Below are 14,872 nucleotides of genomic sequence, written 5' to 3' on the forward strand. Positions count from 1 at the left end.
ATTATTATTTTCTGCTAATTACTTGTCAGCAGGAATATATGCAAAATTTTGCTTCAATCCTCAGAGAATACCAAGACTATTTTTGTATAAAGCAGAAGCAGATAGCTTCAGAAAGTAGAATATTCATCTTCCTCCTTTTTCCTTTAAAAAATTGATGCATGTGTTGTATCTTAGTAAAAGAGAAGTTGCAGAGTATTAAGAGAAAAGGAAATAGACAACACTTCTCTCCAGAGTAGAACATTGCTGCCATATCAAAGGGGTTGGCATATTAAAAAGGTGTATGTTTTTTTTTATTCCGCTCCTTAATCTTAGAATATTGTATTTCTGGATTTCAGTAGCAAGCCCCCTAATCTGAAAGGTCTAGTTTCTTGTCACTTTTCATGACAAAGCCAAAAAAGATAGGCTAAAACTCCTAAAAATAATTTTTTTGAAAAAGCACAAACCACCTGCATGCTATCACCGTGTCATCACCCCTCAAGCCAGCTAAATTGTGTACTGCTAGGCTAAATGAATGCTTTCTGCATAATAATATTTCATATCCTATCTCAAAATACTTCCCTATACGACACAAAATAACAAAAGAATAGGACAGAGGGAACTGATACTACGGTATGCTTGTACAGGGCCAATGAGTTTTTCACAATCACATACAGGTTGTCTTTGACTTACAACCACAACTGAGACTAGAATTTCCATTGCTAAATGAGGCAGTTGTTAAGTGAATCACTCTTCATTTTATGGCCTTTTTTTGCTGTGGTTATTAAGTGAAACCTCCTGGTTAAGTGATTTTCATGGTCGTCAAATGAATCTGCCTTCTCCCATTGGCTTTGCTAGTCACAAACGGTGATCATGTGACCTTGGAGATGCTGTGACAGTTGTAAGTGAGTGGACCAGTCACCCCTTTTTTTCAGTACCGTTGTAACTTTGAACCATTGCTAAATGAATGGTTGTAGGTCGAGTACTGCCTGTTTGACATTGCACTCAAAAATATAGTATCTTGGATGAAAAAGTGTATTTTACTAAATATTGCAATCCCTGTCCTGGGAGAAATAATCTTTCTTAAAGCTTACGACCTAACGTATAGTCCAGGGGTGGGGAACCCTGGCTCTTTTATGACTTGTGGACTTCAACTTCCAGAATTCCTGAGCCATCCATTCTGGGATTCTGGGAGTTGAAGTTCCCAAGTCATAAAAGAGCCTGGGTTCTCCACCCTTGGTATAGGCTGTTGATGTAGGTTGACCTTTTATAATTGAATATTCACCAGCACATTTCTCTGCATAGAAGAAAGATCCTTTGGAAGTCAGCCCAGAAATTCAAGCTAAACTAAACCTAAACTAAACCAAACCAAACCTGTGAGCTTAATTGCACGTTAACTCCATGGAAGAAATACTTTATTTTTACCATCACTGAACCTGTCAAAGATTTTAGAAAATTGTCCTGAAATGCTGAAAGAGTAATAGTAGTAATATTTACCGAGGTGACTGAATTCACAAACTTACACTATTATGATTCATTTTATGGCCAAGTGGTCATGTTTGTCTTCTGTTATCATCATCATCATCATCATCATCATAAGTTGGAAGGGACCTTTTAGGTCATCTAGTCCAACCCCCTGCTCAGGCAGGAAACCCTATACCATTTCAGACAAGTGGCTGGCCAGTCTCTTCTTAAAAACCTCTAGTGTTGGAGCATTCACCACTTCTGGAGGCAGGTTGTTCCACTGGTTAATTGTTCTAACTGTCAGGAAGTTTCTCCTTAGTTCTAGGTTGCTTCTCTCCTTGACTAGTTTCCATCCGTTGCTTCTTGTCCTGCTTTCAAGTGCTTTGGAGAATAGCTTGACTCCCTCTTCTTTGTGGCAGCCCCTAAGATATTGGAACACTGCTATCATGTCACCCCTCACCCTTCTCTTCATTAAACTACACATACCCAATTCCAGCAACCGTTCCCGATATGTTTTAGCCTCCAGTCCCCCAATCATCTTTGTTGCTCTTCTCTGTACTCTTTCTAGAGTCTCGACATCTTTTTTACATTGTGGTGACCAAAACTGGATGCAGTATTCCAGGTGTGGCCTTACCAAGGCATTGTAAAGTGGTATTAGTACTTCATGTGATCTTGATTCTATCCCTCTGTTAATGCAGCCTAGCACTGTGTTGGCTTTTTTGTCAGCTGCAGCACACTGCTGGCTCATATTGAAGTGATTGTCCACTAGGACTCCGAGATCGCTCTCACAGTTGCTACTATTGAGCAAGGTACCACCTATACTATACCTGTGCATTTGATTTTTCCTGCCTAAATGCAGAACCTTACTTTTTTCACCATTGAATTTCATTTTGTTAGATAGTGCCCAGTGTTCAAGTCTGTCCAGATCCTCCTGTATCTTAAGCCTATCTTCTGGAGTATTGGCTATTCCTGCCAGCTTGGTGTCGTCTGCAAATTTGATGAGTTCCCCATCTATCCCCTCATCCAAATCGTTGTTGGATATGTTGAAGAGCACTGGGCCCAGAACAGAGCCCTGGGGCACCCCACTACACACTTTCTTCCATGTAGATGCAGTTCCATTGAGGACCACACACTGAGTATAGCCTGTCAGCTAGCTACGAATCCATCGTGGTGATGCTATCTAACCCACATTTTTCTATCTTATCAAGTAGTAGGTTGTGATCTACTTTATCAAATGCCTTACTGAAGTCCAAGTAAATTATATCTACAGCATTCCTCTGGTCCACTAGTTTTGTCACTTGGTCAAAGAATGCAATAAGATTTGTTTGGCATGATCTGTTTTTGACAAACCCATGTTGGCTTTTAGTGATAACTTTGTTCGCATCAAGGTGTTCGCTGATTTGTTGTTTGATTATCTTTTCCAGAATCTTCCCAGGTATTGAGGTCAGGCTGATAGGTCTGTAGTTTCCTGGATCAATTTTTTCCCTTTTTTGAAGATGGGAACTACATCAGCTCTCTTCCAGTCCTCTGGTAGTTCCCCAGTGCTCCATGATCTTTGAAAAATATAGTTCAGTGGTTCTGAGATCATGTCTGCCATTTCCTTGAGAACCTTGGGGTGTAATCTGTCTGGTCCTGGTGATTTGAACTCGTCTAGGCTGGACAGGTGCTCACTTACCATTTTCTTGCCTATCTTAACTTGCGTTTCGATTCTGTTTTTTATGGCACTGGTTTTGGTAGGTTGGACTGTTTTTTCCCTTTGTGTAAAGACAGATGCAAAAAACGAGTTAAATAGTTCTGCTTTCTCCCTGTTGCTTGTCACCTTCTTGCCACTTTCCCCCACTAATGGACCAATCATTTCCTTAACTTTTTTCTTGTTTCTTATATGTTGAAAGAAGCTTTTTTTGTTATTTTTGACTTTGGTCGCAAGCCTTAGTTCATTTTGAGCCTTAGCTTCTCTCACTTCATCTTTGCAGGCACGGACTATTTGCTGATATTCTGACTTAGTTATGTGCCCCTCTTTCCAATTCTTATACTTGTCCTTTTTATCTTTCAATTTATCAGAGAGTTCTTTATGCAGCCATTCTGGTTTCTTTTGAGAGCTGTTATTTTTCTTCTTTGTTGGTATTGTGCTAGCCTGGGCCTTTATTATCTCACTTTTCAAAATTTCCCAAGCTTCTTGAGTTGTTTTCCCCTTTAGGATTCTCATCCATGGAATTCTTCCCAAGGTCTCTCCAAGTTGATGGTGTCTGTCTGGTTTTCAAGTACATCATTGTTGGTTCTGTGATGAAGCTTTAAAGCATGACTGGAGCACACACTTTGCACATAAATAGGATCCAGGTTCAATTAACATTGCCAGGTTAGGCTGTGAAATTGTTATCTAAAACCATTGGTCTATTTATCAGTTAATGCAGATAACAATGTTAGTGAATGGGAGCTGGATACTGCACGGATTCACTGGTAATTAACACCCCATGATGGTAAATTATATTACTGATTCATACCTGTCCAAGCTGGGCTTTGCTCTTTTCTTTTGTTGCCCAGTAATTGTAGTGCTGCATATTGTGTTATGTATTATTATATTTGATATTACAGTATCTTTGTAATAATGAAAATAGCTTATGGAACCCACTGGAGTATTGTAGAAGAATTCCTTCTACGTGATGACAAGAAGAAATAATTGTAACTTCAGACAACCAAAATTATTTTACAGCAAAACCTAAAATTCTCATCAAGTATCATAGGATTTTTTTTTTATTTTGTTAAATCCTTTATCCACAGTGCCCTGCAAGATAAATCCTTAAGCATGACTCATGTCTTTTTGACACAAGGTTTATATTGGCTTGCATTCATGGGAAAAAATACTTGGTGGAAGGATGAATAGTTAAAAAGTTATTCTTTACATTGTAACCATAGTTAAAACAGTTTTGTACAAGTAGATATCTGATAATTGGCTGATGTGATGTGGAAAGTATGCAATTCCTTCTCATTTTGTGCTCCCAACTTCAGCTTTATCATTCAGAAGTTGTTTGTGTTCTGCATTTTGTCAGAAAGGTCATTTGCCACAATCATGTCAACATATAATTAAACTGGGACCACTTTGGCCTGCTGTGCAGACTTATATTTTGATCAAAGCCTTTTGCTGCATATACAAGTGGGAGCAATTTCTTTAAAAGTTCAAAAGTAGGGGGGAAAAATTAACTCACACAGAGACTGGTTACAAGACACTTTATTTGGGAATAAACTACACTGTATGCCATGGGATAATTCTGAGAAGATAATATAGGATTGTACAATATATATATATATATATATATATATATATATATATATATATATATATATATATATATATATATATATATATATATATATATATATATATATATATATATATATATATATATATATATATATATATATATATATATATATATATATATATATATATATATATATATATATATATATATATATATATATATATATATATATATATATATATATATATGTTTCTATGTTGTGTATTACCTCAGGACTTTGGCCCAAACTCTATATCCACACCAAGCACCAAGATAATGATAATGAGCTTTTGCCCGGGGGGGGGGGAGGGGGGGAGAAATGTGCTACTCACGCTCTTCCCAATTCCAAAATAAGACTCCATTACAAATATAATGTTGTAATTAAAACAACCCAGGCTTTCGGGCAAGGCTTGCATAGTTTCATATCTACCAAAGTAGATGTAGCACACTACTTATGGATGTCAGTTCATTAGTGGCACAATAAGAACTGCTAAAAGAGTGGACTCATTAAGGACATTTCAAACCATGGTTCCAAATCTCTGGACTGATATTGGACTAATTAGCAAGTTGTATTTGTGGGCTAATAAACGACAATATGGGCAATTGCATGTGAACCAGAACAAAGCATGGACTGCATCAAATTTTTGCATTGTGCTCTGTAAATAACCTTTAATACTGCAAAATAGCTTTTGCTTATTTATCAATTTCTGGACTGCCCATCTCACCAAACTGATAACATCATAAAATAATATAAAAATATGACTAGAAAGCACAGTTAAGAACAAAGTTAAAAAACAAGATTAAAATTTACAAGTTAAAAAGTAAGGCAAAGGGAGCACCCATCAAGCCACCAACCATCGCCAGGGTTGCATAATCCTCTTTGACTCTCTCATGCTAAATGCATATTTAAGGCATAAAAATAAATAAAAATACTTTTTTAATGCATAAAATGCGCTTCTAATCTTCCGACCCTGTTTCTTTTTTGTGTCTGAAATTTTCATCTTTTAAATATTTCTGAGGGTTGTATGCAAAAGTCACTTTTTTGTGCAAGCTGCTCCTAATTTGTGCCTTTACTTTGTTGACTTTGAATGTAACTATTGTTCCAAGGTGCATCTGTAATTCAGAAACTTTTCTCACGGTTACAACTATTCACTTTGTATTTTTTTCCTACTGGCAATTTTATTTCATGCATAGAGAGCAACAGTGACTCATGTTCTTATTTTGATATTTCTGAGAGGAAGAAATGTAATGCACTATGCATAGCATGTAATTTCTCCATTTTGATGAAGGGCAAAAAGATCCCATAGTTTCAATTTCCATATCCCAGGGGAAATTAGATCAGCAGTATTTCTATCTTCAGAACATCAACATACTTAGCTCTATGTTGTCTTCAGAACATATTGGTATATCCTAAATGCCTTGTGAATTATATAATTTCATTTGGAATCCCTCTTGGATTATAATCTTAAGAAAATTCTTCCTTATTGTGAAAGACCGTGCTTAAATGCTATTTGAGTCCTTGCTGGGATGACTAGAAAATCATTTGATTTTAACTATTGTTCAAAATATAAATATAGTTGAAGCACATCATAGACAGTAGAACTATAGGATTGGAGAGCTCATTAAGATGATTGAGTCAAATCTCCTGCTCAGTGCAGAAACCATCCAAATTAAAGAATCCATTATGGATGGCTCCCCAACTTCTGCTTAAATGTAGCCAGTGAAGGAGAGTTCACTATCCATCTGGGTAATTTATTCCACATATGAACTACACTTCCTGTTATGCCTTTTCCCTTAATACTTGACCAAAATTTGCACTCTTGTTAAATCTGTTATTTTCAATGTACCATTTGGGTTGATTGAGCCAAATTTCTTCTGTGAATTTTTTTTTTAGTACTTGAAAAGGGCTATCGTATACCAAGCTTTTTTATTCTCAAATAAATATCTTCAGTCTTTTAATAAGATTTAATTTGTAATCCCCTCAGTTCAATCGATGTACCTTTTTAGTAAAATACTCAGAATGAGATGTAGTACCAGAGGCATAGTCTGACTAGTTGTTTTTTTTTTAATCCCATTTATATCCCGCCCTTCTCCGAAGACTCAGGGCGGCTTACAATTTTAAGCACAAACCAATGTGCTTAGCAATAGCCTTCATTCTATGTATATGCCTGCTTATTAGGGCTTTCGCCGCACCCCAAGCGGCATTATTACAAAGTCAGCTTAATTGCCCCCAACAATCTGGGTCCTCATTTTACCTACCTGGGAAGGATGGAAGGCAGAATAAAAGGAAATTATTATTAACATGATTTAGAAACTTTTCCTATTGAAGTAGCCTGAAATTGCATTTGTGTTCTTTCTTTTTTTTTGTACCAAATCACATTCCTTACTTATTCTATTTATGCTTCACCACTGTTCCAAGAGTCATAAGTATTACTGTAATGCTAAACCAAATATCCTCCATTCTATGTCAAAGTGCTTGAAAAAGTGACACCTTTTGAAATTTTCCCTGGGAAATGTATTCTGTTATTTGTAGTCCATTTCTTCATTTTGTTTTGAATTTTATTTCTGTCTTGGCTACTCCACCTAATTTTGTGACATTTTCATAAGCATTTTCTTCACTTTATAATACAAATCATTAGTAAAAGTAATGAAGAATACAGATCTAGATCTGAAAATGGAATCTTACTCACTTTCTTGCTCTAGTTTCATAAAGAACAATTGATGAGCCCTCTTTGAATATGATTTTTGTGCTTGCTGTGTGTGTACTTAGTTTTTGTACCATCGAGCCCAATCTTAACTGGCTTTCTGATCAGAATGCTAGGGAGCACTTTGTGAAAAATCCACATATTTGTTGCAGTGGCACATTGACTTTTTCTGCAGTATTCTCTAGCTATTTTCCTAGGTAGTATTATTTTTAGTAGAATGTTATGTATGATTAAACTCAGATCATGATTTTCTTGCAACTGTTGATGATATTCTGTCCAAGAATCCAATTATGGTACACACTGGTGTTTCAAGCTTCAAGAACATTTTGAGATTGTATGTACTGATTTGGCCAATTCTGAGATATAACCTTCTTTTATGTGGCACATCACATCAACAAGCTGTTGGAGAAATTAATACAGATTAATGAGGATCTATCATCATCTTCATTTGTAGTCCCTATACTATAAAAGAAGGGACGCGGTGGCTCAGTGGGTTAGGACGCTGAGCTTGTCAATCAGAAGGTCGGCAGTTTGGCGGGTCGAATCCCGAGTGCCGCGTAACAGAGTGAGCGCCTGTTACTCGTCCCAGCTTCTGCCAACCTAGCAGTTCGAAAGCACGTAAAAATGCAAGTAGAAAAATAGGGACCACTACGGTGGGAAGGTAACAGCGTTCCGTGTGCCTTTGGCGTCTAGTCATGCCGGCCACATGACCACGGAGACGTCCTCGGACAAGTGCTGGCTCTTTGGCTTTGAAACGGAGATGAGCACCGGCCCCTAGAGTCGGAAACGACTAGCACACATGTGCGGGGGAACCTTTACCTTTTACCTTATACTATAAAATTATGCTTCTTTGTAATATTTGTCCCCATTCAAAAGATTAATATTTTTAAAAATCATTTCTATGTATTAACATGTTTGATTTTTCAAGGATTTAGTGCTACTTCTTACCACTCTGAGTTTTCTTACCTAAGAAACTATTGGCAAATCAGTTCTTCATCTACAGATAGTCCTCAACTCACAACCACATTTGGGACCAGAATTCCTGTTGCAAAACAAGGCATTTGTTAAGTGAGTCATGCCCAATTTTACAACTTATTTTTGCTACAGTTACAGTCATTAAGTGAATCACTTTAATTGTTAAGTGAATCACATAGTCATTAAGGGGAATCCAGCTTCCTCCATTGACTTTGCTTGTTGGAAGCCAGCTGGGAAGGTTGAAAAGGTGACCCTGGGACTCTGCAACTAGTTGCCAAGTGCCCAAGTTGTGATTACATAACCATGGGGATGCTGCTTGAGGAAGTCACTTTTTCCAGTGCAGTTGTAACAGTCACTAAACAAATGGTTGTAAGTTGCAGACCACCTTTACTTATCCCTTTTGCTTTTTTGGAACGATGAGTAAAGGCTGTTGATTCATCTGTAATATCTGCTGATATAGTTTGATTAGGAAAGTCAGATGATGGGCAGATGACAACTCTATGGGTAGAAGAGGTAGGTCAGGATTTTTTCCCCTGAATGGGACAATCTACATAAAGACCTATAACAGCCATGTCCAATTTGGTGCCTTCCATGGGTCTTGGGAATGGAATCCCAAGAATTTCCAGTTTGACTGGAGGGTGAGACTGTTATCTGTCCTTGACTTAGTATGAGACACAAAGCTTCACTGAAGGCTGACCTTTGGATATATATATCTAAAATTGAAACAATTCACATTTGTAAGGAGCCATTTAAATATCTATTCTGATTGTTTGAATCAAGCCAACCTGTTTTTTCTTTTCTTTTTTTAATCACAGCAAAGTCAAATAAGAGTATCTGATAATGACATTTATTGTATCAAATGAACTTTCAGGGTATATAAAGCCTCCTTTCTCATCTTTGGAAGCCTCTGTCATTTCAAATCCAGTAAAGTTTAAATGCCTGATTTTACTACATTTTAGTACAATATATTCTTGTTGTTACCATTGCTGCAGCAGTTAAAATCAAAAATAACTGACCAGTTATGACTACCCCCAGTTTCTCAGTGAGGTAGATCTCAGGAGAACAGGCCTAAGCGTGGGAATTGCAAATGAGAGAGGAGTGTGTGTGTGTGTGTGTGTGTGTGTGTGTGTGTGTATGATTTCATGTAGTCCTGCTTTCTTGAAGAGTCCAAGCTAGAAAAGGAAGTTTTATAGAAACTAGAGGAATGTTTGTGTTCTCATTTTTAGATTAATTTGGCTCTCATTTTAGCTTCATTTATTTTTTTGAGTTGATCAGCTACAGCTGTCATTAAAAGTAAGTTAAAGAATTATGCTTGAAAATCTCAAGTATGCCCTATTTTTCCTTTCTGAATCAGGGCATTGTTTGCTTTTTCAGGCTGGGGAAAAAAAACTTTATATTCTATTGAGCAAGATAAAAGTCAAGGCCAAAGCCTCACATGCTAGATAACACTTCTGAAAGGGAAATGTTTGATAAAGGAGGCTGCATTAATCATGATTGCCAGCTGCCTTGACCTAAGGCCCTCTGTGGAACTGAATTCATTCCAAAGATGCTGGAATTCCATCTGCAAATGGGAAAAACTCCTTTGTTTAAGATTGTCTCCTAAACATGTTGAAGTTCCCATGCCCATCAGGAATTGCAAGATCGGAAGAACCAAACAGATTGCACATCAAACCAAATTGTTTTTTCCTGAATATATAGCAATACTATGTTTATTGCACTAAGTATTTCACCCAATCCAGAAGCATCAGAGTAAACACCAATTTTTGAAACATAAGGAATTTCACACAAAAAGAAAGCTCCAGAACTAAGAAGCTGTCCTCAAGAATGAGCTGTTAAGTGGCAATTCTACGTTACCCATACAGGTAGTCCTTGACCTATGACTATTCCTCAGATGTCCAGCTGTCCCAGCATCCCTGTGGTCATATGATTCAGTTAACAGTGGCAACCAGGACTGCAGGGATTGCCGTCACTAAGCAATGCGGTTTTGCTTTATGATCACATTGCTTAGTGATGGAAGTTCAGGTCCCAATTGCCATAATATGTGGAGGACTACCTATATATGGGATAAGGAGAGGAGTATGTGGTATTTGCTTTTACTTTAATTTTGAAATAGGAAACCGTGGTATAAGTATAGTCAACGTAATTTTAAACGATCACCACACACCAAAAACATTTTAAAAAGAGAATAAGTTAACTATCACATGGAATACAATATTAGCAAAGCCAAATTATAAACGAAGAAGAGAATTTGGAAAGTGAATAAACATGCCAGCTAAATATCTGCCTATTTTTTTTTCAAGAGGCGTCAAAGTGCCTGGAAGAAGTATAGCTAATATTCCAAAGCAGAGTGCCCTTAATTCTGGACTGTTGGAGATCACTTACGTGTTTTCTTTTCAACTGTGCCTACTTAGAGTGGAACAGACATCTGGTGCTACTTTTTCAGTAACTGTGTGAAAAGCTGGTCTTTTTACCCAGGGTAACAGTTTAATCTCTGATTGCTAAGACAGCTATTTTTCCCAAGTTCGTTCATACTCATTTTCACACAGAGATATGTTACAGCCTAGATATGTGCAAAAGAGAGTAGTATTGGCACGTCTATATTTAATACGTGTAGGGTTGTTTTGTTGCCAAATTCCTGAAATCTCTGCAGAGCACTGTAAAAATCAGCTTTTTACCAGTGGTGGCTTTCTGCCTCATCTTCTGCCCTCCCAGTTCTGTTAAGTTTATTGAATTGCCACAGGGTTTATATGGCTTCCAGATAGATGACTGCTATTGCTACTAAAAACATTTTCTCTGGACAGAAAAATGATGGAAGAGATAGGAAAAACTGATGATTACAAAAGGAGCACATAGCTATCTAAATCCCTTATAACATTCCATGAATAAGACATAAGATATTGTGCAATGACCACTTAATTTGGGAAATTTCCCAAATTTCTGGTTCCTTGGCACCCTAGGGGTCTGAGGCGATTCCATATGGAGAGCTTCAAATGCTAGCAGTCAAAGGCCTTATGAATCTGTTGCAGTTTACTCTCCCATATTGTCTCTTGAAAGGAAAAAAGAAAAAAGAAAACATGGCCAACACAGCAATGATGGTTTCAACAGGCTGGAAAACTGTTGCAAGTTCATCTGGTAGCACACTTGGTTTTTTAAACAAAATGTTTGGAAACCAACCTACAGGCTCAGAGAACAAACCTTCACCCTCACACTTGATGAGTCTACACAAGCACAAATTATTGTTAGAGAAATCAGATTACTATAAAAAAAGAAAGTGTTCTCAGAATGCTCAGACAACAGAGATCCCAAATCTTCCTCTGGTATCCCATCTGCAGTTAGTACTGGGCAAATAGTTTTGTGTCTTCTCTGGTGTAGTCTTTAGGAATATTTTTGCTCAAAGAGGCAACAAAAAGATTTCAAACGGAGGTTTGATGCCATCTAGGGTCACCTTATGGCCTTGCATATCAGTAAATGGATCACTCATTACAAGACAGCATTTCAACTAATAAAAGTTCTGAAGTTAGTATGTGTGTGAGTGCTTTCACACTAGAAACAAGTATTGTGTACACATTTGTCCACATACCCACAATTCCTTGTTAATAAAATCCAGTTTAAAGAAATTCTAATTGTGATTCAAACATTTGCTCACTACCACTAATTTGGGACATTTTGTCAACTACAGTTTGATATTTTTGTGGTTGGAATCCATTGTTAACCAGATTGTGGGAGCACATAAAATAAAAGTTCTTTCCATTTTCTTTTTCCCTTAAAAGCTAATTGGAGGGGGGGAAAAAGACTTTTGCCTTGCAGAATATGAAAGTACTAAGGAGATGTCCTAGACCACAGGTCTGCAACCCGCGGCTCCGGAGCCGCATGCGGCTCTTTCAGCCGTCTCCTCTGGCTCTCAGTCTTCTGCCATGTGCAGTCCCCCCCAAAAAAGTGGGACTAAAAAAGTTCAACCAATCAGTTCAAATATGCAGGGTAGGTGCATATCTTGCCTTGGCTCCACTCTTCAGTCAAACCCTGCGCACACATTTTTTTGCGGCTCCCAGTTTTTCCTTTTGTGAGGGAACCGGTTCCGAGTGGCTCTTTCACAGTTTCAGGTTGCTGACCCATGTCCTAGACCTAGTTAAAAGCGTAGGTTCTGGAAAGGCACAAAAGCATTTCTAAATTTGTGGTCGTTTGAAATGCCTTTCTTTGGAAAATACTCTACGAATAAACAGCACTTTTCTTCTTCTATCTCTGGTAAATAGAGGAATTTAAAAGACTAAATGCTATCGAGGAAAACTGTATTTGGTCTAGGTGGAGACTTTTATTATTTTGGTCTCCAGGCTAGACAGACACATAGACAAGTTGTCCTTTTAGATGAGGTGTGACAAATGTAAGCAGTGATAGATGATGCATGAACAATAGTTGTAGGTTAAAGGAAGAGCAGTTGCCAGACATTGTCAGAAAGATATCAGTAGCCAGACTATTAGCAATGTTAACAGAGTTGCTATACTCTGCTTTGAATTAGAAAAGATTAGCTATTAAGTGCAAAAGTCCATTGTAAGCTGCCCAGTGTTGCTCTGGAGAGTAAAATAGCTCCTTGACGTTATCCATGGTGTGCTGGTATTTAATCTGAAGTTAAAGTCCATAATCATTAGCTGCGTCATTCTTTTTTAAATTTTTTTTTTAACTAATGTTTTAATATAATTCAAAGTACCTATTCCACAAACGTGTTGTCTGAGTACATCATTCACTAATAAAAATTGAATTCCTAATCCCTTATTCTTTTCTCCAGCCATTGATAAAATAAGTCCTAAGTTTGAAAATATTCTGTTTCTTCTTTTTCTTTCAACCTCAGTCTGTCTATTTCTGCACAATCTAGTATTTTTTTTAAAATTATTTCTTCCTCTGATGGTATTTCTTCATTTAATCTCTTTTTTTAATTGGATAAATTTTAATCAGTCTTCTTATTGTACATTACTTATATAGTATTCAGTGCTTATAAATGTCATGGAGTAGAGAAACACAGAATAGTCTTTCTTGAGTTTTATTAAGAAAAAAGGTAGAAGATGGCACGTAACAATATCATTTCATTTCTCCTCAGCACCCTCTCCAGTTGTTCTCATGCTGTAGTGGCTTTACTGTACCCCTTCTCATGGCAACATACCTTCATTCCTGTCCTCCCATCTTCCATGATTGACATTGTCTGCTGTCCAACTCCATTTTTGGTTGGATTGTTGTCAAGCTCACTTCCCAAATTAAAGGAGCTACCTGTAGAAGAGGTAAGAATGGCTTTAATAGCTCATACTCAAACAGAAGATTTCAATATATTCAACAGATTTTTTTATAAGCTTTATATATTGGCCCTTACTTAGATTTCGTTGGTGGTGCTTTTCAAAGAGAAACTCTGGGGTTACTTGGGCTGAGGGATTACTGATTCCAAATCTACTGAAAAAGCTTCCAAGGATGAAAATAAGTATGCTAGCATCTATGTCTCTGGAGACCCATTTGTCTCCTTTAATGAACTTTAGAAATCTTCTGAGAACTTTTCTTTGAAAGAGGCCTTTTCATTATTTTCAATATACTAGTTGGCCATCTGATTCTGACAATATTTTTTGTTAATTTTTCTCATGAAGACAATTGTTTGAGATTGTTTTGTTCGTCACCCAGAAGCTTAATTGTGGCAATGTTCAAATATTGTAAAATAAATATATTTGGAAGAAGAAAAGGGACATTATGCCAGTGAAGATCTTGGGTGAAAGTCTTTGAACTATCTCAACTTGTCTTTCAAAAATCTTTGAAAAAGCCTATATTTTGATTAGCTGTAATTTGGAATTAAAGTTCGTTGGAAGGTAGCTGTGTTTATACATTTTCTAGTTTTCCACTTGCAATCTTTAATATTTAATTCAAATACATTGCAAAATACAGAGTTAAAAACAATATAGTGGAGAACTAAAATACTTCTCTTTCATATCTGGGCAGTTTCTTCTAAGGACATGGGAGAGAAGCAATGAAACAATATTGAGTGTGCAAAAATATAATTATTGTAGTATTGTACTTGGGAAATAAAATAGCACTGGAAGCTGACATATTTCCAAACACACCGTATTTTTTACAGCAGCAGCAAGCAATACACCCCTATTTGACACATTCAGAATATGATCTAAAGTATGGTGCTAACATTGTTCCTTTTCTGAAATGAATTCTGAGTTTATTCTCCATTCCTGTTCTTTCATCCACTATGAAATAATTTGAGCATAAGAACCGATTTCCAGTAAATATGAAATCAAATGAAAAGAGATTGAAATGTGAGAAGTAGGTATCAGTGTGGAAAATCAGGATTAACAACAACCAGGTGTTATCTGATATTATTTTATACTGTAGTATCATAAAAAAATGGGGGATAAATGTCTTGGTAGGACTGATTCTGAGTCAGTGTTATCTAACATCTCTGTGAGGTAGCTTTTG

At 36.9% G+C, this 14,872-nt stretch overlaps 1 protein-coding gene across 8 annotated transcripts in view; it reads left to right on the forward strand.

Annotated features, from left to right (window-relative positions):
• The window catches only part of DENND2B (DENN domain containing 2B), a 154,345-nt gene that overhangs the window by 126,096 nt on the left and 13,377 nt on the right, over positions 1-14,872 (forward strand). For all 8 annotated transcript variants that reach the window (XR_014025107.1, XM_081317602.1, XM_081317603.1 and 5 more), the window contains one exon: positions 13,509-13,686. Coding sequence is in view for 7 of the 8 variants with exons in the window: in XM_081317602.1 (XP_081173728.1) it covers positions 13,509-13,686 (178 nt within the window). In the remaining variant the exon portion in view is untranslated. The remainder of the gene's footprint in view (positions 1-13,508; positions 13,687-14,872) is intronic.

Source organism: Vipera berus (assembly GCF_964194415.1).
Source record: "Vipera berus genome assembly, chromosome: 1".
Classification (NCBI taxonomy): Eukaryota; Metazoa; Chordata; class Lepidosauria; order Squamata; family Viperidae; genus Vipera; species Vipera berus.